The 22,064-nt window shown below is 46.3% G+C and overlaps 1 protein-coding gene across 1 annotated transcript in view; it reads left to right on the forward strand.

Annotated features, from left to right (window-relative positions):
* The window catches only part of FRAS1 (Fraser extracellular matrix complex subunit 1), a 413,592-nt gene that overhangs the window by 195,406 nt on the left and 196,122 nt on the right, over positions 1–22,064 (forward strand). Inside the window, 4 exon segments of the mRNA XM_047719626.1 lie at positions 13,490–13,633; positions 17,935–18,075; positions 19,672–19,812; positions 21,313–21,489. Coding sequence (XP_047575582.1) covers positions 13,490–13,633; positions 17,935–18,075; positions 19,672–19,812; positions 21,313–21,489 — 603 coding nt within the window.

Genomic DNA, 22,064 nt, shown 5'->3' on the forward strand with positions numbered 1-22,064 from the left:
AGGGGAGGTCTGCTGGCCTCCTCTGTTCCAGGTTGTGGGCAGAAGCAGTGTCCACGGCCTGGTGGAAACCACCCTGGAGGGAAACACTAGCACTGTTAGTGTCGTACGGCCCGGAGGACAGCAGGGCTCACCCTGGAGCCAGTTACAATACAGAACAGAAGACACGCCGGCTTCCGAGTCTGCCGTGGGGCCCTCGCAGCCTGCTCAACTGTCTGCTGTGTCCCCAGCGTCAAGGGCGGCACAAGGCATCCGCTTGTTCAGTGTTTGCTGAGCACGTGTTTAGTGAGTGAAGGAGCGGATTCCCCTTTGGGGATCTCGGAAGGACCGGCGTTTCAAGGCATCTCAGCCATAAAAGATAAAGAACCCTTAATGTTTCTTACTTACCATGTTCCGTTTACCTGTTATTTTAGAACAGGCTCAAAGCGGGCGCCTCCAAACGCCTTCCTAAGTGCATAATGGTTTGGGCAATTAGGTAAATTGCTAAAATTTCAATTTGATGAAGTCACTGAATGTCGTCTCCTCCTTTCTTCTACTCCATCAAAGAGACCGCCCGCTAGCACTCCTGTGACAGATTTGCTTTTAAAAGGGAATTAATTCCCCCTAGATTTATTCTTCCCTCCGTAACACCTCTATCCCCTGCCACACACCCCACGTAGGTTTACTTTTTTCTTTTTTTTTTTCCTTTCTTTTGGGGGGCCATTTCCTTTCTCCTGTGCCCGGTGTTTTAGTGGGTGATGTTCATGCTGCTCTAGGGCCCTTTGAAATGGGTAATGTTTCATTTGATTACTGGTTTACGTAGCCGACTGCTCCCACATTCCATCCACATACCCGTACACAAATTGCCTCTGGTAGAAAGTTGCTGGGGAAAATTTGCTCATGCTCCCTTCAGGGAATTAAACCAATTTGCTTTAGTTCAGCCTGGTTGCATTTTTATGCATAAATTGAGAAGAAAGAGAGGGAGGGAGAGAGAGGATGATCTTAAAAATTAAAGCTAAACTTGTGATCAATTTCCATACACTGTTTCAATGTTGAGACAGCCCCAATCAGCTTTCTCATTATTGGAATTTTTTGCAACATTTGGGCTTGTGCTGTTTTTGGTGGCTTTTCACCACTGACCTTGGACGTCGGTCAGTCAACCAGGGCTCTTCCAGCACCTGTGAAACTTTCCAAGAAGAAGCCGGCCATCTTATGGTAACGACAGGTTTTTCTGGATCGATTCCTCTTGGCAGGGTCATTTATGGGATGACGAGCATCATCTGCCACTTTACTGACCCGTCAAAACCAAGAGACAGTGAGCTCTGTGCTGAGGAAACTAATTACCGGAAATTACCTGATTAATATTCATGCTCAGTGTGTTGAATGTAGAGCCGAGAGAAAGATGTGGGGCAGAGCCGGGCAGCACATACACGATGACTCTTCAACACGGGAGTGGGAGCAGGTGCACCAGAGGGCTCAGAGAAGGCCTGGGGTCCTGCCAGTCACAGCCTCAGGGGTCCTTCTCATGCTCCCTTTTCCCTTGGATTTTGGGGCACAGACATCCACATACACAGGCCAGATGAGTGTGTTTGTGTAGATATTTATGTTATTGTGACATTCTTGTGCTCGATTGAACGGAGCCGGGTCGTAAACACAGACCCCATTAGGCACCGCCATGCCGGTCGCTGCTCTATTCCCTCTGCCTTCCCCAGCCTTGGACTTGATCTGTTGATCACCTCACCTGAAGGCGCAGCACCACCAGTCTTCCTACCGGTCTAAGCTGGAGATGGGTAATACAGACGTTGCCTCTTCTCTGCAGTAGGTAGGGCCAAAGAGTAGTCACCCTCTTGGGGACCAGAACCCATTTTTGAGACCTGGCACTCAGGCTTCTGCCTTAACCCTTGGGCGTCCTCTGCCACCAGCTGGATCTGATCCAACATCCCTGGTGCCGCCCTGTGCCACTCTTCTTGACCCTGTGGACATCGGGTTCTGGACTGGCTTCTGCTTTGGCTCCTTCTCCCTGTTACCCATTTCCAGGAATTAACAGCCTGTCCCTGAGTCATCCCAGCCTGATGGTCAGGCCTGACCCATGTATGGATGCCCCTGGCCTCCCCCATCTCTCACATAACCTTGCACCTTTCCTGCATGGCTCCTGGGGACCACTTGTCCTGGCTTTATTGTCGTCTCTCTGCCACAGTGGTGGTTCCCTTGCCTCTTCTTAGAACCTCTGTAACTCTGGATCCAACTCGGTTCACCCTGCCCTGAAAACACTCTTCCTTACCGGTCTTGTCCCTCACTTTAGTCAATCCCCCTCCGGTGGGACCGCTGAACTGCTGCACGCACAAATCCTAGGCACGGGAGCCCATAAGAAAAAAGTTTAAAACAACCAAACTAACACACACTGTTTAGTTGTGCTAAATAGCTCGTAGGATTATAACTTTGAGTAAAGAGAGTAGAATTTAGCCCATTTTTATATGTGAGTCAGTGTTTGATTTGTGCAATGAGAACTTCCAGGAGTCACAAAAACCCAAGGATGAAGCTACGTGTATCCTGTGACAAGCGCTCCCTTCATTCTGCAGACCCAGAGATGGGAGGGAGAGTGACACGGTGCTTAGACTGTAGGCTCGGGAGCCAGACCACCTGGATTCCAGTCTTGGCTCTGTCACTACAAATGGAATTTTTTTTTTTTAAACTCCACACTTCAATTGCCTTTGGGTAAAGCAGTGACAGTAATGTTTGCCGTATAGCATGGTTGTAAGGATTAACTGAATAAATTCACATATGTCATTTAGGATGGCGCCTGGCATTTAGGAAGCCCTCCATATGGGTTAGGAGACTTATGTTTCTTTTTTTCCCTTCCTCCCTGTTCTGTTTCTCTCTCTCCTACATGCACTCTCCTTTGACCATTCCTTGAGGTCCTGAGGATAGGAAGAGAAATGAGACCCTATCATAGTTTCCTGTAAGTGAGCTAGCAATCAAGGCAGAGTTAGCTGCTGGTTACGGAGATGTAAAAAATAATCACATAAACATGCAAATCCATGCAGTTTCCTCTACATCTGACTGCTGCGTGGTCTTAGGCTTTGAAGCTTAAGGAACCAAGCCATTGAACATTTTACAGGCTTGTACAAAGGGGGATCATTTTGATTCTTGCCTCTGTTACTGCTGTCAGGCTTTGCACAGGTCATTTAGCTGCTTTGAGACTCAATTTCCTCGACTGCAAAATGGGGATAATGTCATGTACTTTAAGCCAATATGATGAACATTAGAAAAGATGTTTGAAAAACACAAACATATTATGCCTGGAATATAGTTTGTGAACAAGAAAGGGCAGGTGTTGTCATCCAGTCTCTTCCTTTATTTTTGAATTTATGGGAATGAAAATCAAATCACTTGCATTAAGAAATGGAGTTTGGGGCCATTTGCGTCTGATTTCAGATAAAATCTACTTTCCTATGTTATGGAGAAGTAAATATAGAGAACAATTTACTGTATTCATCACAAAATCCTTTTATTTTTTTCAATACTCAGATTAGGTGTTGAGAGTCTGGAATTTTGTTTCTTAGCCAAAATTATGGTATAATTAGAGGGAAAACGTAAGATAACTGAGCCTGTAAAATTTACATATAGGATGCTGACCTAGCTGAGATTTAAAAGCTATAGTTTGAACGGAGCAACTTGTAAAGTTAATTATTTGCTGGAATTGTGTGTGACCAGAGCAGCCCAGCCATTTGTGGAAACGAAGCGCTGACCCTTGGAGCCAGGTCCAAGGCAGTTAAGACCTAATGGGTCTTGGCATTATGTTCCAGCATGTGGGTTAGCTCAGCCTGGTTGTGCCTGGGGCCAAGCTCTGGGCAAAGGCATTTATGAAACTGCTGTTCCAGAATCCTCGAGAAGAAAAGGAAGCCCTCCTCATGGTCATGGTGAGGACGGTTGTGGTGAAGCTGGCATCCTCCGTGGCCCCTCCCACATCCCCCGGAACTGGAGGGTCAGTCCCTATTTCATTGCCAGATCAGCTCATCAGTTTGCGGGTCCAACACATCCTGCCACTGTCTTCACTCCTGTTCTCTTCGAATCGTATGCCTTGTTCAAGCCTTCGCTGGTGTTCTGTCGCAATTACGGTCTCTCCCTTAACTGCTGAGTGTCTTGTACGGGGGACTTACTGCTTCAAGTGATATTCCTGTCTCTTCCGTTCTGTGCGTGCAAGGAATGGTTGTTGAGTCTTTTTCATGTACCAGAAACTGGGATACAGAGTGAATGGGCAGAAAACTCTGGGGGGGGTTGAGGAACTCACTATCTAAATGGGAGAAGAGTGTCAGTAAAGAAGTATACAGAAAACATCAGATCGTTCCCCTCTATGAATTCATTACTATTAGTGCTAAAAAGGAAGTTTTAAAAGGTGTATTACAGGAAGTGACTGATTCTTGAGGTGGGGACAGGGTTTCATCTTTCTGAATTCCCCATGGTGCTCCGCACACACAAGGCCCTCTGGAACAACTTTTGACAGAGGAAAGTGTAATAAAACCATTGCACGAGGAGGACAGCAATGTGCAGGCACGCGTGGACTTCGGCTTGCAGGTGACCCAACTTCCGTTTAGCTTCTATTATTCACTTCCTGCCAGCAACTCCTGGCTAGGTGTAGCCTCAGGAAAATTCCAGAATCTCTATTTCCCTTTCTTTGTCTTCCCTTCATCTCCGTCCTTGTCAAGAGAGTAGAGTGCCTTATCAGTGCCTGAGGGGTTAATCTTAAACACACACACACACACAAATAAAAAACAACTATCCTTGAAACTTGAGTGGTGTAGAGTGTTTGAAGCCATTCAGAAGGGAGGACAACAGGATTGCCTCCTGCTGTCCACTTTTTGAGCGAAGTAGACCCAGTGGGACAGGTGACAGTGGTATTCCCCTTCCCAGTCCTCTCCCACTTTGGATGGTCATGTAAAGGTTAAATGGAGAAAAAGGGAAAGTAGCTGGCAGTGTCGTGCCTGGGACCTGCTCTGTAGCAGGAGACCAGCTGTGTTTGGCATTTGCCTGTGTGGCTCACAGACCCCTGCTGGGGATGCCAAAAGACAAATGATGGACAGAAGTATCCCGTACCAGCAGAGAAAGCCCGCCACGAATGCAAGGGAGTTTATCTTCCAGACAGATCCCATTCTTCCTGACATATCTAAACCCCCAAATATTTTAGCTATGGATTATAAACTAGTGACGAGTCTTCTGGCTTTCTGCCCGGTTCCTAGGTTCACAGTTAGTTTAGCTAGACTCTGTGGCATATGTTCTTTCTCTCTTTTTCCCATTCCCCACCCTAACACACTCTGCACAATCTTCCCCTCCCTTTTTAGGCTGCTCCAAGAGCACACAACACCTCCAGGTTATCACTGTTGAGATCTGAGCAGGCAAGGCAGGTACAGCCAACAAGTCTGAGAACTCTCCCTGTCAAAAGCTTGGTTTAAGCCTTGGTCCCTCTGGCTTTTCAGTTTCTGTAGACAAAGAGATTCAAAGCATCAGTGGAGAAATCAAAGCCAATTAATTAATAGGGGCTGAGAAAAAACCCAGGAGTCCTAGCGGCTGTGGGTTGCCAGTGGTCACAGCGGAGGAGTGGAATCTGAGGGTTCTGTTTGGCTCATCGAGCTGGGCCGAGGTGGGCACTGCATTTGAAAACTCTTGCGGTGTATTAGCGTTGTCGATTTAGAAGAACAGGTAGAGAGGGATGCCTGGGTGGCTCAGTCGGTTAAGCAGCTGCCTTCCGCTCAGGTCATGATCCCGGTGTCCTGGGATCGAGCCCCGTGTCGGGCTCCCTGCTCAGCGGGGAGCCTGCTTCTCCCTCTGTGCTCGTTCTCACTCTCTCTCTCTCTCTTGCTCTCTCACTCTGTCTCTCTCTTGCTCTCTCAAGTAAATAAATAAAATCTTAAAAGAAAAAAAGTATATGTAGAGGGGCAGGAAAGAGAGAGAGTAACTTTAAGAATGTTCCTCGTGAGCATGACGTCTGCCATCATCTCCTGGCTTAGGTACCCATGAAAAGCTAGCCTGCTGCTAAAATCTCTCTCCATGTGGACCTTCCAAAGCCTCTGCCAGTGGGGAATCATCCCTTCTACAGAAGACCCTACTAAAAATTCAAATACCTTACCCAAGATGAGCGAACCATTCAGCCGTATCACAAATGTGTTTAATAGATTAATTAGCTATTTACCCAGTGTGTGCCTTCAGGAAAAGTACTACAGGCTTTTTTTCCCCCTTCCCCTCTAATTCTTTTTCCCCTAAGTATGACACGAATTCCTGTGCATTACAAAAAATAATTTGACAAAGTCAGTCAAATTCAAGGCACCATAAAAAATCAGCAAAAAATGCCTGACTCAAACTCCCCCAAATTACTACTGTCAGTATTTTGGTGAATGGCTTCCCGATTTATGAGTGTGTGTGTGTGTGTGTGTGTACGTTTGTTAGGTGCACAGACATACACACATTTATTTATTTTTCAAAGGTAAAATCACACTCTCTGTATAGTTTTATTGCCTGCTTTCCCTATGTTATTTATTGTGCTTCTACAAAATCTTTTTAAAGCTGTTTTATAACTTTCCATCTGGGGCTGTGCAGGAATTCATTCAGCTAGTCCTCTGCGGTTTAACGTTTGTTCCTAACTTTTCCACGATCATAACTAACCATGATGTAAACGTTTTGAAGAGAAATTGTGGTACGTATGTTTGATGAGGGTAAATTCTTCGACATGGGATTGCTGGGCCCAAGGGTGTATGTGTCCTCTTCGAAGCCTCCGACACGTGTCACCCGGGACTCTCTTTGAGGAAGCTGTGATTTGTATTCCTGCTAGACACCAGTGAGTGCCTGTTTCTTACCACCCTTGTCAGCACGAGGCCTGATGACTCTTCTTGTTTGCCAGGTTTGTTGAGGTAAAATGGAATCTTATTTTTGTTTTTTACTGATTTTGGGGATTCCCTGAGGAGAATTGACGTCATCACACTGACCCACTCGTACTTACCCACGGTTAACCCCGGGCTGACTCTTCCTCTTGCTTGTCTGTCCAGGCCCGTCTGTCCGCCTGTCTTTTCCTTCTGTTCCTGTAACCCACTCCCACGTCCCTCCCGCTCCAGGCCCCACTTAAGTAACGATCCGAGTGCGATTCACCGTGTGCTGTGTGTGTGCTCAATTTTAAATAGTCACAAACATGAGTAGGTAGGTATTTCGTCATTCTTTTCCTTTTTTTAAAGACTTTTTTTTTTTTTTAGAGCAGTTTTACGTTCAGCAAAACTAAAGAATGGCACCGAGAGCCCCATTGACTCCCTGTCCTCACACGGCATGGCCTCCCCCGCCACCAACCAGCCTCTGGTGGGCTCGTGTACTGGTTGCCTCCGGGAATCCCTCTCCCACCCCCCTTTTTCCCAGAGCGCTGTTCCTACTGTACATCTGGCCTATTGCATGCTGCTGCTGCTCTCCTGTTTAATTTGCAGATCTCTGGCTATTTATGAGGCTAAGGATTTTTTCATGTATTTGTCTTTTTTCTGCTAGGAACTCTCTCGGGTACATCTGGGTTTTCCAAATGTATGGGGACCCCATATTCCCATTTCAGGATGTAAAGTTTCCTGTCGGTGCAGGGAGGCAGGTTGAGGATGGAGACCCAGCCTGGCGGGGACAGAAGATTGTCGTAAAAGGATCAAACGATGATGACGCCCATGAACTTCCTTTCCTTTCACATGTGTCTGGCATTTGTGCTTCTTACACAACAGGTAGCCTTGGCCTCCCGTGGGCTGTGATCGGGGAAAGGAGACTAGTCTGGTCAGCTTCCGGGCTTCTCCGCGGTCACCAGGCTGTGTTCAGTCGCTTTCCACAGGGCTTTTGCTGCTCTGTTGTAGAGGTGGCAAGGGAAGAGCTTTAAAGTCTGAGTCCTCTGGGAAAGGCTAGAGAAAGCTACCTTTCCTGTAGCTGCTGGAATGATCTCCGAGGACTCTCTTTGTGTCCTTTCTAAGGAATCCACCTTTCCCACAGTCTTTTCTGTCCTTCTCTTCTGTCTCCTGCTGCACTTTACTTTGCTGCCTTTACAATGATATCATTTTTGACACCAGCTGAGACGAGATGTGCTAGATCTCACAGAGTACGCCGCTCACCAGGTCACGCGCGGCGTTCTCTACTTTCTCAAATAAGTAAGTAGTAAGTCGTCTCACCACTTCCTCATGAGCTACTGTTATTCCCACCCTGCAGATTAGGACAGCAAGGAACAGTGAAGTTAAGTGTGAGATAGAAAGGACATTTTTTCATCCAACAAGAGCTTCTTCTTTTTTCTTTTTTTAAGATTTTATTTATTTACTTGACAGAGATCACAAGTAGGCAGAGGCAGGCAGAGAGAGAGAGGAGGAAGCAGGCTCCCTGCTGAGCAGAGAACCCGATGTGGGACTTGATTCCAGGACCCTGAGATCATGACCTGAGCCGAAGGCAGAGGCTGAACCCACTGAGCCACCCAGGCGCCCCCAACAAGAGCTTCTTATTGGAAATTTACCCACCGTCTCCTGATAATGCTTTAGAACTTGGCAAGTACTTCCCCGTCATTTTTGTGACGAGGACGAAAGCTAACGGTTGCTACAAGATGGATACGGACGGGAGTGGAGGAACTTAAGACTTGTGGACGACACAGCTGCTTGTGTCTGCAGTTCCGGCTGCTTCCGCGTAGTTGCTGGTGAAAACCCCCGTGGTGGTTTGGAAAGCGGAACCGCAGCCTGATGACCCCGAAAGGGCCTGCTGATCGAGTGTGCAATTCCCTGGGGATGCCTGAGAAACGTATTCCAAAAGGCCATGGGAGAGTGAGGGACCGAAGCTCCTTCTCATTTCTGAGGGGCATTTTGAACTGCAGGCTGAGCCCACCGGGGTCTGGGAAGGCTTCCTGGAAAATGAGAAGTTGCCCATAAGAAGTGCTTTTAACACGTCCCTGGAAAGGGGCTGCATTTTATACTTAGAGAAGCACAGGTTACAACTTTCTTACAGCCATCTTCTATCTCAAAATTATCAAGTAACAAAAAGAAGTTTCTTGTTTTTAGAGTCTGGCTTCAATATAGAGTTGCTGAAAGAAAAGTAATTTGTTCCTTTTCATTTTGAAATGAGTTGCTCAGCAAGACAACACATGTCTTGCTATGCTCTAGAAAAGTCAGGGGCTTTCCTAAATAAATTATGTGCCGCATGTAAGATAAGAAGATGGTTTTCTCTCATTAGCCCTCTTTTTAAATTTATTGCCACATTTTCACAATATACAATTCAAACCCTGAGTGATCTGAAATGTATCACTAAGAGCAATTAGGGCAAAAAAGTCAGGGAGTGACCTTCTACTTTTCCTAAGAAGCCAAGTGTAATAAAAGCCACATGTGAAACCAGCCTAGAAGAAGAGATTATCTGCAGTAGCATATGTTCAGTGTTAGAAATTAGAAATCAATTGCAAAACACAGTAGGAGTACATCATTATAAGGAGAGACAGCTCAAGAAGAGAAGGAAAAGAAAAGAAAAAGAAATAGCAGCTCAGCATAGTCCCATATTGAAGAAATAAAAATCCCTTCTGCGGACTTGCCAGACCATCGAACATGCCTTTTGTTTGCCATGGAAACAGAGAAGGTGGCCTCCAGTTGGTACTCTATACAGACATGCCATAAGTACTTGTCATCGTAAGGAATCTGGACTTTTATTTATGTATTAGGTAAATTTATAGCCTCAAGTTTATCTATCTGAAGTTATCACCTGTTCCTGTTCAGACTATGATGTCGTGGTTAGTTGTTTCCATGTAGAAGGTAACGGATAGGATGACTGTCATAACCAGTAAAAAAAAAAAAAAAATCTGTGTATTCATTTAACATACATTTAATGAACACTGACTTTGTGCCAATTGTCAGTCTGGACACTGGGGGTTGGAGATGATTCCAAGGTGGCCCCCGTTCTGGAGGATACTACATTCTGTTGAAAGGGACTGATCTGTAACCAGATGATGAGGACAGTCAGATCAACAGCCGAAGAGAGGATGTCCACCGAGCTGCAGGAACACAGAGGAAGGAGGGACCGTTTGGACGAGTTCAGCAAAGCTTCCCAGAGGTAGTGACAACTTAAGCCGCTCAAGTGTAACCAGGATTACAGGGGCCGTGGAAGGAGCTGGAGGCATTGCCAACTGGGTGAATCCTGGGTGGGGCGTTGGGAGCCCACGAACCGGTAGATGGCAAGCCTAGGGCACCCTGCTCCGTGGACCTGGCCTGCTCCAGGGAGGTAGCCCAAGGCAGGACTGAAATGTTAGGGGCAGCTCAGTTTGTGACGGGCGAGAGTGCCGTCCCTAAGCCTGTAGCCTCTGTCCTGCTCATTCCCTGGCCCTGTTCTGATTGGCAACACTAGGGATAATGTTAAAAAGAAATTTAACAAGTAGTACGGCACAAATCAGATTGGTCAGCAGGTGGCGGGGGCGGTGGGCAACCCTGAGACCCTCCCCTGTGCCAGACCTTTTGGTTGCTGGAGCACAGTGTCTTCCAGGTTTCCCAGGGATGAAACCAGGGTTATCGGGGAGGGACCAGGATGACGCTATTTGCCAACCAGGTTGGAAGTATTTTTACTGTTTTAAAGCCAGTGCAGCTGAATGTCTGCACCACTCCCGGCCAATCCCCAAAGAGAACTAGGGGGTCGTGCTTTAATTTCTCACCTCCTCTGTGCTCCCCAGACAAAGACAATTTCGTCCCTTAAGAATGTCTTGGGTCGGGGCGCCTGGGTGGCTCAGTGGTTAAAGCCTCTGCCTCCGGCTCAGGTCATGATCTCAGGGTCCTGGGATCAAGCCCCTCATTGGGCTCTCTGCTCAGCGGGGAGCCTGCCTCTTCCTCCTGTCTCTCTCTGCCTACTTGTGATCTGTCAAATTAAAAAAAAAAAAAAAGAATGTCTTGGGTCAATTACCCTCTCCTCTCCCCACTGCAGAGTAAACTCTCTAAGAAGCAAAACTGACTAAAACTCTTACAGATGAAAGTCCCAGGGCCTCACCTGGCCTTCCATGACATTTGCGGTCTGGCCCCTGTTGTCGTTTTAGTCTTTCTTCCCATCCTCCTTTCAGGGCCTTGCTCCCCGGTGGAGTTTGTGCAACGCCACCGGCGAGCTCAGGTTGTGGGCTGGTTTGAATGTTTCCGCTAGCAGACTTCCCACCTGCGGCCGGCTGGGAGGGCCGCGCGCTGGCCACGGCACCCTGCGCGGGGCGGGCGCTTCTGCTGAACGCGGGTAGATTAGCCCCGCACACCTTCTTAGGAATGGGATTGGGTTTTTCGTTTGTTTTGTTTGGTTGGTTAGGTGATGGCTTTGAAGCGACTCCTGGGTCAGTGAGGCTGAGGCACAAGCAGGGATAGACGCTTGGATGGCGACTCTAGGCAGTGGTTGAAGGGTAGCGGGCAATGTGAACGAATGACCGATTTCATGGGTGTTCAGGGTGGACTTTGTTACTGGGATCTTTGATCCACATCTTTAATGATAATGTACTTAGGTAGCTTATCCCGATATAAACAGTATTCTCATGTAACACGGTTATAAAATATAAATATAAAATAAAATATAAATAAGGTGTTAAACTATATATATAGTACGATTATAAAATTATATTATTAATAGTATTCATTAATTATAAACTATAACGAAGGTGTTCAATAGCAATGAAGTACCGAGTGTGGAGTTCGTAAATAAGCAACCTTCCTCCAACCCTGTTTCTCACCTGCTGCTGTCACCTCTGCGTGGACCGGAGCAGTGGACTCCATGCTGGTCTGTCTCCCTACATGCAAGTCCTTCTCCCTCTCAGACAGCAGCCAGAGAGAGCTTTGAAAATCAGAATGTGTGTTGATCTTGCTTAAACCTATTTAAGACTTCACGTTACACTTAGTGTAAAATCCTCATTTCTTTCTCTGACCTCCAAGGTCAAGTTTGATTGGGCCTCTGCCTATCCCTCCAGCCATGAATCAGTCCACTGTGCCCCTCTGTGCCCTGCTGGTCCCTCTGTGTCTGCTAGGTTTCACTACGGGGGCAGCCTTCAGTTCCTTGAACGCCTGATCTCTTTTCCTGTTCAAGGACTTTGTTGGTGCTGTTCTCTGGCTCTCTCCAGGGCTGGCAACTTCCCATCCTTTAGATCTACCTCAAGTTGGTTGCTTCCACTCCCATTGCGTCATTCTTTATCAAAGAGCCCTTCCTAACATTTTTTAAGCTGGAGGGAAGGAGCAGAGGGAGAGAGAGGGAGAGAATCTCAAGCAGAGTCCACACCCAGTGCCAAGTCCCACACGAGGCTCGATCTCACAACCCTGAAATCACGACCCGAGCTGAAATCAAGAGTCAGACACTTAACACACTGAGCCAGCCAGGTACCTTATAGCATTTAACAGAATTTGTAATTATCTCTGAATTTGTTGAGGGAGGAAAGTTGTCTGAAATTAAGGCTTTCCTGTGCAGTTTCCAGTGGAGAGGAGGGGATTGGACCTTGAGATTAACAATGAAGTCACCCTTTTCTGATTCTGAAGGGATACATGATGGAATTACTTAGGTAGAGAGTCCCCAGTCTCTTCCAATCAGCAAAGGCATTTTCCCCACCAGTTTTGGTCAGAATGAGTGTCTCTGCCAAACAGGCTGTGCTCCACGGTGAAGCAAACACTTTGGAAATGAGGATGCATTAACAGGAGCATAGGTTGGGGTTAGGCATACAGACAGTTAATCGACTTTTAATAACACCAATCACTCGGAATAGATCTCTCTTTGCAGACATGTGAAGGTGAAAAGCAAACAAATAGTAAAAACCAAATACTGGAAGAGGAGGATATTTCTGAGTGTTAAAGAACAACTCTGGTTTCGGAACAACATATACTTAGCAAGTTAAGTTGTAGGAGAGAAGTATGTCAAGATGCATGTTGAGAGCAGAAGCTAGTGGCGAAGGGGTGGGGGTGGAGGACCAGAGCCCAGCGGCGGGGGAGGACTAGAAGAGTCTTTTGGGAGGATGGAAGGAAGGAACGGGGAGGGGGGAATAGAGAGAGAGAAGACAGGGGTGGAAGGCGGGGAGACAGCAGTGGAAATCCAGCAGTAGCGGGTCTTTCAAGGTCTAATCAAGGATGAGAGTACATGGCATCCCTCCTTGCTGATTCTTCATGGTGCTGGAAGCAGGACTGGTGATCCTGTCAACACTCCAGTGTCTGGTTATGAAAGACAGGGTGGCACGGTGATGGAGGCCCATCTGATTTAATTAGACAGACCATCTTTGTCTAGAAAATTATGGTTCCCTTTCCTGGGATTCCCATTACTCAAAAGCCTCGATTGCTCATTCCAAGTCTCCGAGCAGTAATTTATTGCAGTTGTACTTCTGGCCAACAGAAATTTTTGGTGGGGGGGTGTGTTTTTCTCCTGGGGCATACATATGTGCATCGCAATTTGGGAATGAAGTCTCCAACATCCTCTTCATGAATTCTTAAACCTTTGAAAGAAAAATTGCAACCAGTCCTTTCTACGACAGCTTGTTCACGGGTGTTGCGTTTGCCTGCAGTCTGCCACGAGTCCTGTGCCGCTTGCTGGGGTCCGACGGAGAAGCACTGCTTGGCCTGCAGAGATCCCCTCCGCGTGCTGAGGGAGGGCGTCTGCGAGAGCAGCTGTGGCCTCGGGTTCTACAACCGGCAGGGGATCTGCAGCCGTAAGTGCCTGCTCTGCGTGCCAGAGCAGCATTCTTTCTTCCAGCATCCTTTGTTTTATTAAAATGATAACATTTCTTTTAGTCAACAAATATGCAAATGGAAGGGGCACCTGGTGGCTCAGTTGGTTAAGTCTCTGCCTTTGGCTCTGGTCATGATCCCCGTGTCCTTTGGGTCCTGGGATCCAGCCCGTGTCAGGCTCCCTGCTTAGCGGAGAATCTGCTTCTCCCTCTCCCCCTGGCTTGTGCTTGCTCTCTCTCTCTCTCAAAGAGATAAAATGTTTAAGGAAATATGCAAATGGCCGCGAACATCGACAGTGTTTTAGCAGTTTGCAAGCCCTTTTTTTCAACTGCCAGGATGGCCTTTCACGCCCCCGCTTCATGAGAGCGTGGTGGTTATGGAGCTAGTTCTGGCCCCATCCTGCAAGGTTCCGGCTGCTGGTTCCAGACCCCCAGCTGCAGGGAGAGGAGCAGGGCTTCCTTCCTCCAAATTCTGAGCTCTACATTGGTGCCAGACTGCACCCGAATGTCCGTGGAGACAAAGGAGCTCCCAGAGCAGCGAGCCGCAGACCCACCTTTGTGTCAGTGTCGCTGACTTAAAGCTGAAGCTGTTACTGTGTTTTCTGTCTTTCTTGAATGCCCACACCAAGGTGGTTAAGCGTTAACTCAACTTAGTGCTTCCTTCCAAGCGCTTTATAAACATTAACCCACTGAGAGGCAGGAAAGCATGGGGGAGGCACGACCTTGGGCACACTGAGTGCTCTCTCCGTGCATCAGTTTCCCTTATGTAGAACGGGGATAACTGTAGCCCCGTGGGAGACGGAATAATGGCCCCTCAAAGATGCCTCCGTCCTAATAGCCAGGTTTGTGACTCTGCTGCCTTAGATGGCAGAAGGGACTCTGTAGGGGTGATTCAGTCAAGGATCCGGAGATGGGGGAGACCACCGGGCCAGCGTAACCGCAAGGGTCCTTCCAGGAGTCTGAAAAGTCGATCTGAGACAGAAGCAGGAGTCAGCGTGATGCCAAGAAGGAGCAGTGAGCGTGCAGGCGGCCTCTAGAATCAGGGAGGAGACAAGAAAATGCATCTGCCCCAGGGCTTCCGGCAGGGATGCAGTCCTGCTGACGTCTTGACTTTAGGACAGCTGACCTCAAAAACTGTAAGGTAATAACTCTGTGCTGTTTCAGACCAGTGAGTCTGGGGTCGTTTGTCGCAGCAGCGGTGAGAAACTGAGACGCACTGGCTCAGAGGGCTGTTGGAGGACTGAGTTGATATAGGCCGGCGTTTGGCCCAAGTGTTGTGCTTGGTGTCTGCTCCTCCCAATGATTGCTGTCATCGTCCTCATTTTCCGGATGGGACAGAGACGTTAAGAAACTTGCTGAAGGTTATGTAGCTAATATGGGGCAGAGCTGGGATTCAAGCCTCAGTCTTCTGGCTTTTGATCTTACCTGCCTCCTAACTGCTCTCCGGCTGTAAGAACGCGCCTCCCTCTGCACCTCTGCTGTTTCTCTCTCCTTCTCCTTCTTGCCTCCCTTAATCCTCTTCTCCCCATCCTCCTGTCAGTCTTCAGACCCGCCGCTGCCCTGTGGACATTGCCAAGTCCACGGGCGGGCACCTGACAGTGAATGAAAGGTCCGGACTGAGTTTACTGTGATGGTCATACCTATTGACAGGCGGTGACGACTGCTTTTTTTAATAACAAAGTCCACTAAATCAATAGAAATGTGCAGCCCATAAATCTTTCTTGAGTCACTGTCCTCGTTTTGTTTACTGAGCAGGGCAACAGCAAGAGTGAGATGATGTTTGGGACTTGACAGATCCACGTGTCTTGGGGGAGAGAGCTAGCCGTCCACAGCTGCTTGCTTCAAGCTGTGCGGAGATCCGTCGGCTTCGCTGGCGTGAAAAGTCTCACTCGATGTGGACGAGTCACAGCGGCTTTTGTGTGCAGTTAGGAGAGAACAAGGAAAGAAAGGCCAGGCTGCTGTGTTTTAATCTTTTTCTGCCAGCGCCACTTTCCCACTCAGTTAAGGCAGATGCGTTCCCTAAAGGTCAGCAGACGTTAAGTTCACACCAATCCAAAGGCATTTAGCCTGTACGTCCCCAAGGAGGCTGGCTACTGTCCCTGATGAGGGGCTGTGACACTGACCTGCTCCTGAGACGTTACATCTGGATTGAGAAAGCGACTTCTGCTGGGGAAGTGGGTATTTAAAAGACGGATTTTAAAAAATGAGGGATTAGTGTGAGCCTTGAGGCAGTGAGGGGTGGAAATCTACTTGGGCCGAGAGGTTGATTGAAGAAAGCCAGAGCTCCTTGCTGACTGGAAGCGTTAAAAAAGAAGACTGCTGAACAGGCGCTTAGGGAGAGAGTGTGCATCTGAAATGCTATCTGCATACGTTGGGAAACAAAGCATCAGGAAAAAAAATCTCCCCAACAGGAGGATGGGCCATTGCTGAAAGTCAGCCAAGAAATCCATTGATCCACGAGTAATGACTGATCGCCCGCCGTGTGCTTAGCACGATGCACGACTTTGTGACACCACGGACGTTGACCCACAGGCCTTTGGATAAAGACTGCAGTTTGCACTTTTCCTAAAATTCTTAAGAGTTCTCCAAGTTTGTACCAAATGCCTTCAGAAGTGTTCGTATAAATATTTTCTAAAACGTCAGTGAACCAAGTCACTGATTGGTATCGGGATGTTAATTAAAACGTCTGAGGCTGATCATGCTGACTTATTTCCAGTTCAGCTTAGGGTTGCTCACGATAAAGATGGGCTGGTGTTGGCTCCGTAATTTATAACTGAGAGCCTGTGTCTCTAGAAATCTCAAAGTCAAGTGCTGAGAAAAATCCAGCCCAACCTGTCATACACGGCGGTGAGCCCCGGCTGGAAGAGTTCACAGCAGCCGAGTTCAGTGGCGGTTCATGCTTTGAGTTTTACAAATGTTAGATATAAAGGGTGGGAAATTTAACAGACAAAAACCTCCTCATTCTTTAGTCTTTTAAGTACTTGTGCTGTTATAAAGGGCTTTTCTGACTCTAGCTAACATAATAAATCAAAGTAAGTTCAGAGGTTTCTGTTAGCCATTCTCTACCTCTCTTCCTTCCTCCTCTCCTTTTTTCTCTCTTTCCTTCCTTTCAGAGTCATTTCCCTTCCTCGCCAAGGCAACTATTTCAATTTTTTAAGACTTCCTTTATTTTTTAGGGCACACATGCGTGTGTGAACGGGGGAGGGGCAGAAGCAGAGGGAGAAAGAATCTTGAGCAGACTCCGCGCCGAGCGTGGCCACTGACACAGGGCCGCATCGCACCACGCCGAGGTCATGACCTGACTGAAACCAAGAGTCAGACACTCAACTGACCGAACTACCCAGATGCCCCTATTTTAATTGTTTTGGTCTTTTTAAAAATTAACATATAATGTATTATTTGTTTTATCTTTTCATTGTTATGGGTTCATGTAAAATGAGTATTCTTTTGAGTGTACGTACCCTTTTTTTCCCCTTAAACGATGTGTTACAGAGTTCACGAGGTTCTTTTTTCACTCCACATCATGGTTTGAATCACCTGTGTTGCTGTATCACCTGGTGCTCTGCTTCTCGCTGCTGCACAGAGCTCCCAGGGCTGCGGCCCCCATGGCTCACCCGTCCACTGTTGACAATGGACTCCCCACTTCCCTCCAGCCCCATGCTGTCACTAGAGAGCACCAGGGAACGGCCCCAAGCATGTCCCTTCATAAACCTGTATGGAAGCTGCCCTGGGGTGGGTAACTGGGAGGGGAACTGATGGTTTCTTCACGTTCCAGATTCTTTATTTGACTAAGTAGTGCCAGCTACCTCACCAGCATCCACACACTCAGGTGTGAAGCTTGTCTCGTCCAATCTTTGCCACCATTCGGCATTATCAAGCTTCAGACTTTTTTTCTGATTATTAGGTATACGGGGACATCCCATTTTCTTTGCATTTTTCTGATTATTAATGAGTTTGAGAATATCTTCAACCCCTATTGGATTGGCATCCCTACCCCCAAGCCCATTTTGACTTTAAATCCTACATTATACTGGATACGCTGGTGGGTGTGCCTCAGAGTATTTGTTATGCTTGGTTCAACGAGTAATTATCCGGTTTCCTTCAACTGTGAAAACAGAAGTACAGAGTACTTTGAAATGTTAGAATCAAAGAAACAGAACTCAGTGGAGCAGCGAGACAATGTGATTTCCATGTTGATACCAACTGTGGACATTGTAAAGAGTAGAGTTCTGTGCTCCCTTTGCTCATGATTGACTTTCTCTGGTTGGTTTCTTCTCCCTTAGCTTGTGACCAATCCTGTAAGAGTTGTGGTCCCAATAGTCCCAGGTGTCTCACCTGTGCTGAGAAGACAGTATTGCATGATGGGAAGTGCATTGCTGAATGCCCCCATGGGTACTATGCTGAGGCCACTGGCAGATGCAAAGGTAAGTCATGGATAATCATTATTGTCATCGTCATCATCATCAAAATGCATTTGACACGTTGACACTACCTAGTGTTTTGTGATGTTCACTTAAGAATTTGTGTGTATGATGAGAAGACGTCAAATTGAAAGGAATAGGTTTCTCATTATAAAACCTGTGTGTATTTGGTGTGGGAGTAGGTGGATGCTGTGGGACTCGAGTGATGAAGTAAAAGACTTACGCATATCAATCACCACTAGAGATCATTTGGTCCTTTTCACCATGAAGAACATCTTTAAGATCTTCATATAGTCCTTATGTACTTATAAACCTTCACTAACTTAGGTCATAGGTATGACAAAATCATTTCTTAGACGGCATAAGCACATACATCAGCAACTACAACACATCACAAAAATAAAAAAAAAATTAACCAAGTTTGATAGCTTGTAAAGCCGAAGTCCATTATCTATTGAAAATTTGGGCTTATGTGCTATTTATATATTGTTCTTTCAGATTTATATGACTTTAACTATGAAACATTCCTATTTGAGGTGTTGTAAATTTCTATTTACATGTGCTTGACTTGTGTCTTTCCTTCGAGACAAGTCGGGGAACTTAGTGCTGCCTGGGGCACCTTGATTGCCCCTCTCCTCCAAAACAAACATATATATCATCACTTCACCTATAGTGTGGGTTTGTGGCAGAATGTTTTAATCTGCCCTACAGCCTTGTCTTAGCAACATCCCTCTTGTCTACCAACCTCTTCACTTACCCAGTGTTTATCCCTCTTCCACAATATCCTGTCCTCCATAGTCTCATCCTAATGACCACACTCCTCTCTCCCAGCTCCTGCCCATTGTTTTCTGGAGTATTCTAGTATCTCAATCCCATCTCTTAGGACAGGCCATGGTATCATCTGTAAACCAGTCAGAGATGTTCCATTATTATCACCCAGGACTAAAGCAGCAGAGACGCATGCCTGACATTGTCATATATAAAGATTGTTTAATGTAAGTCTTCCTTAAAATCGTATGTTAGACCTAAAAATATCTCAAGTGATCCTTTAGTCCAACCTCACAGTGTGTATGCCAGGGAGCCTGAGCCTGGAGAGACCCTGACTTGGCTAAGGGCATAGACAAATTAGTGGACAAGCCAGCCAAAATTCCAGTTTTCCCAGAACTCAGACAGATAAATTTCTCACTCTTCCCTGTTCAGGTAGGGGGTTTTAGGTCCAGACAGACCTAGGGCTAAATCCCTGCACTACTACTCATTAGCTCTGTGATCTTCGGTGAATTTTTTAACTTCCCAAGACCTCAGTTTTCTCATCTGCACAACCTCATAGTTGCTATGAAGATTAAATGCAGCAATGTGCATAAACCCCTTAATGGAAACATTAAATAAAGGGTAGCTGGTAAATAACAGAACATGTATAAAAGATGGTAAAAAGTCACTGTGGGCAGTCATGGGTATTCAATCACCTCCTGAAGCATCTTCCCCCGACTTAGTGTGACAGCTGAAGGAGGTTAAGAGTGACACAGAAGGGGTTTCCTGGCCTATAAGGAACCCTTATGAGTCACCTGAGTTCCATGGTGTCCCTCTCACTCTCTTCCTCAGCTTGTCACAATCCATGTGCCAGCTGCTCTGGACCCACGGGCTCACACTGCACAGCCTGCTTCCAGCCCTGGGCTCTACGTCAAGGCCACTGCCTGTCGAGCTGTGGAGAAGGCTTCTACCCTGACCACGGGCTCTGCAAAGGTACTGTTGGTGTCCTCACCTTTCTTAAGAGACTTTCCCATCAGGAGGAAAAATATTCAAGTTACTTTTCAGGACACTTTTTCCCTACAGTTTATCTTCTGTGGCTATGTATATACATCCTGTGCTTTTTTTTTTTTTTTTTTTTTTTTAATTGCCAAGGAATAATCTGAAGAAAAAACTATGTTGGAATATTTGTGATGTCACTCCTGAAATTCATGACTTTTCTGGCCATCCTTGAGAGGATGGTCATTTCCTCTACTATACGTTAAGACAAAACAAAACTCTTACTTCCTCCTTTTCCATGTTCTCCTAGAATTGCTAATGTGTTTCGTAGTCTTCATTTTGTTTTTCCCTGAAGAACCTTTCTTTGTTAACGATATAGCTGAGTGAACTGAGTTAGTAGCAATGCCTCTGGGCTAAGGGAAATGGAAAGTCTTAAATAGCTGTTTGCCAAAAAGGCTCTGGGCTCATTGGGAGGGCGGGATCATTGTCTTTTGAAACTAGAACACTGGGACAAACACTTCAGGTAGATGCAATTAATTTATATATGTTTATATGGAGGGAAACTTGGGAAAGAGTTTGAGAATAGTTGTAAGAATATATATACTTATAGGTATATTTATATATGTTATATATATTTATATGTTATATATACTGGTGTGTATTTTTATATACAAATACATATTTGTATATAATTTTATATATAATTTTATATAAATATATACATATACATTTGTATATATATGTTATAAATATGTATATATTTAAAACAGGGCAGCCACAATAAACATTCTGAAAAAGAAAATTTAGAAATCTTTTAAAGAACTCTTTTAGAGTTAATTGTATCAAAGTTAGTTATGCCAAAGAGCTCTTGTAAACAGTTAATTATGTCAAATGTGGGCCTGAGGTAGTTCCCGTATTCTGTCTGGGTCTGGTTTCAACCAGTAGCCAAGGAGAACGAGAAACAGGGATGGCTTGTTAAATTCTTGTTGCTCCTCCGAAGGGGGCTCTTCCTTGTCTAGCAAAGTAGCCTTTCCTCACGTAAATTCTAGGAGGAATTTGTTGCCTGGATGCCTATAGAGTGGGTGATGGATGACATAGTGGACAATAACGCAATGACCGTCTTTGCAAAAAATAGTTATGGCCTTTGTATGGATACTTGTTAAAATCGTCAAAAAAAAACGAGACCATGATATGAAGACATCATTCCATGAATGTGTACCTGGAGAACCGAGACAATATTGTCCAGTTTGCTGGGGTTTTTCATGTCCAGCTTGACCACGCTCACAAGGCCCGAGAGATGTGACCAGTTAACATCACCGTCACTGGGCGTCTCACGAATATCATCGCCCTGAGCTATGTATAGGACACGAGAAAGCACTTTTCTGATAGAATGTATCTGGTGAACTCTTCTAAGGGGTTTCGACTGCATTAGGGACTCCCCTTGGTTGCAACATATATACGACCCTTGGATTGTTTTCTGCATTTTGTTCTTGGCAGCCTGTCATTCCTCTTGCCTCACTTGTCTGGGTCCAGAGCCCGCTCACTGTGTCCGGTGTAAGAAGCCCGGTGAAGGCCTGCAGGTTGAGCAGCTGCGTGGCGCGAACATCACCTCTGGCGAGTGTGTGTCTCAGTGTAGAGCCCAGTTTTACCTGGAGACCACAGGGCTGTGCGAAGGTGAGCAAGCTTGGTTTGAGGAGATGTGAGGTAGTTTCTGGGCTTTGCTCTTGAGAGATCCTGTGAGGTGAGAACAAAGCCAGAAGACCTTTGTTTTCACGTAAGAATTGTTCCAGGATGCCTGTGGATGGAGCAGAAGCTGGACATGCAAAGGAGTGGCCCCCACTGAAGTTCTCCTTCCCTTGGTGAATAATAGATGACCTTAGAGAGCTGGTTCCCTTTGACCCCACTGTCCCCGAAGCTACATTCTAAGAAGTTCCAGACAGGAATTATTTCAGAGAAGTATGAGTAGCTAAGAAAGACCCAGAGTTCATTGTAGAATTCCATTCAGTATTTCTTCTAATTTGTTACTACTCTAAATGAATATGAATTGGTCCCTTCAGGGCAAAATCTGGACTTCTGTCAAAATTAGAAGTGACTCTTGCCACTGCCTAGCGTATCATCAACAGACAGTTGATGCCGTCCTGGATAATTTGACTCAATAGCTGGGACGTCTACGAGTGGCTGAGGAGATGAAGGAGAGATATGGATGATTTGTGGGGAGGTCGGGGAGGCTGGGGAGGCCCCTCTGTTCC

The sequence above is a fragment of the Lutra lutra genome, chromosome 2 (assembly GCF_902655055.1).
Source record: "Lutra lutra chromosome 2, mLutLut1.2, whole genome shotgun sequence".
In the NCBI taxonomy this organism is placed as follows: domain Eukaryota; kingdom Metazoa; phylum Chordata; class Mammalia; order Carnivora; family Mustelidae; genus Lutra; species Lutra lutra.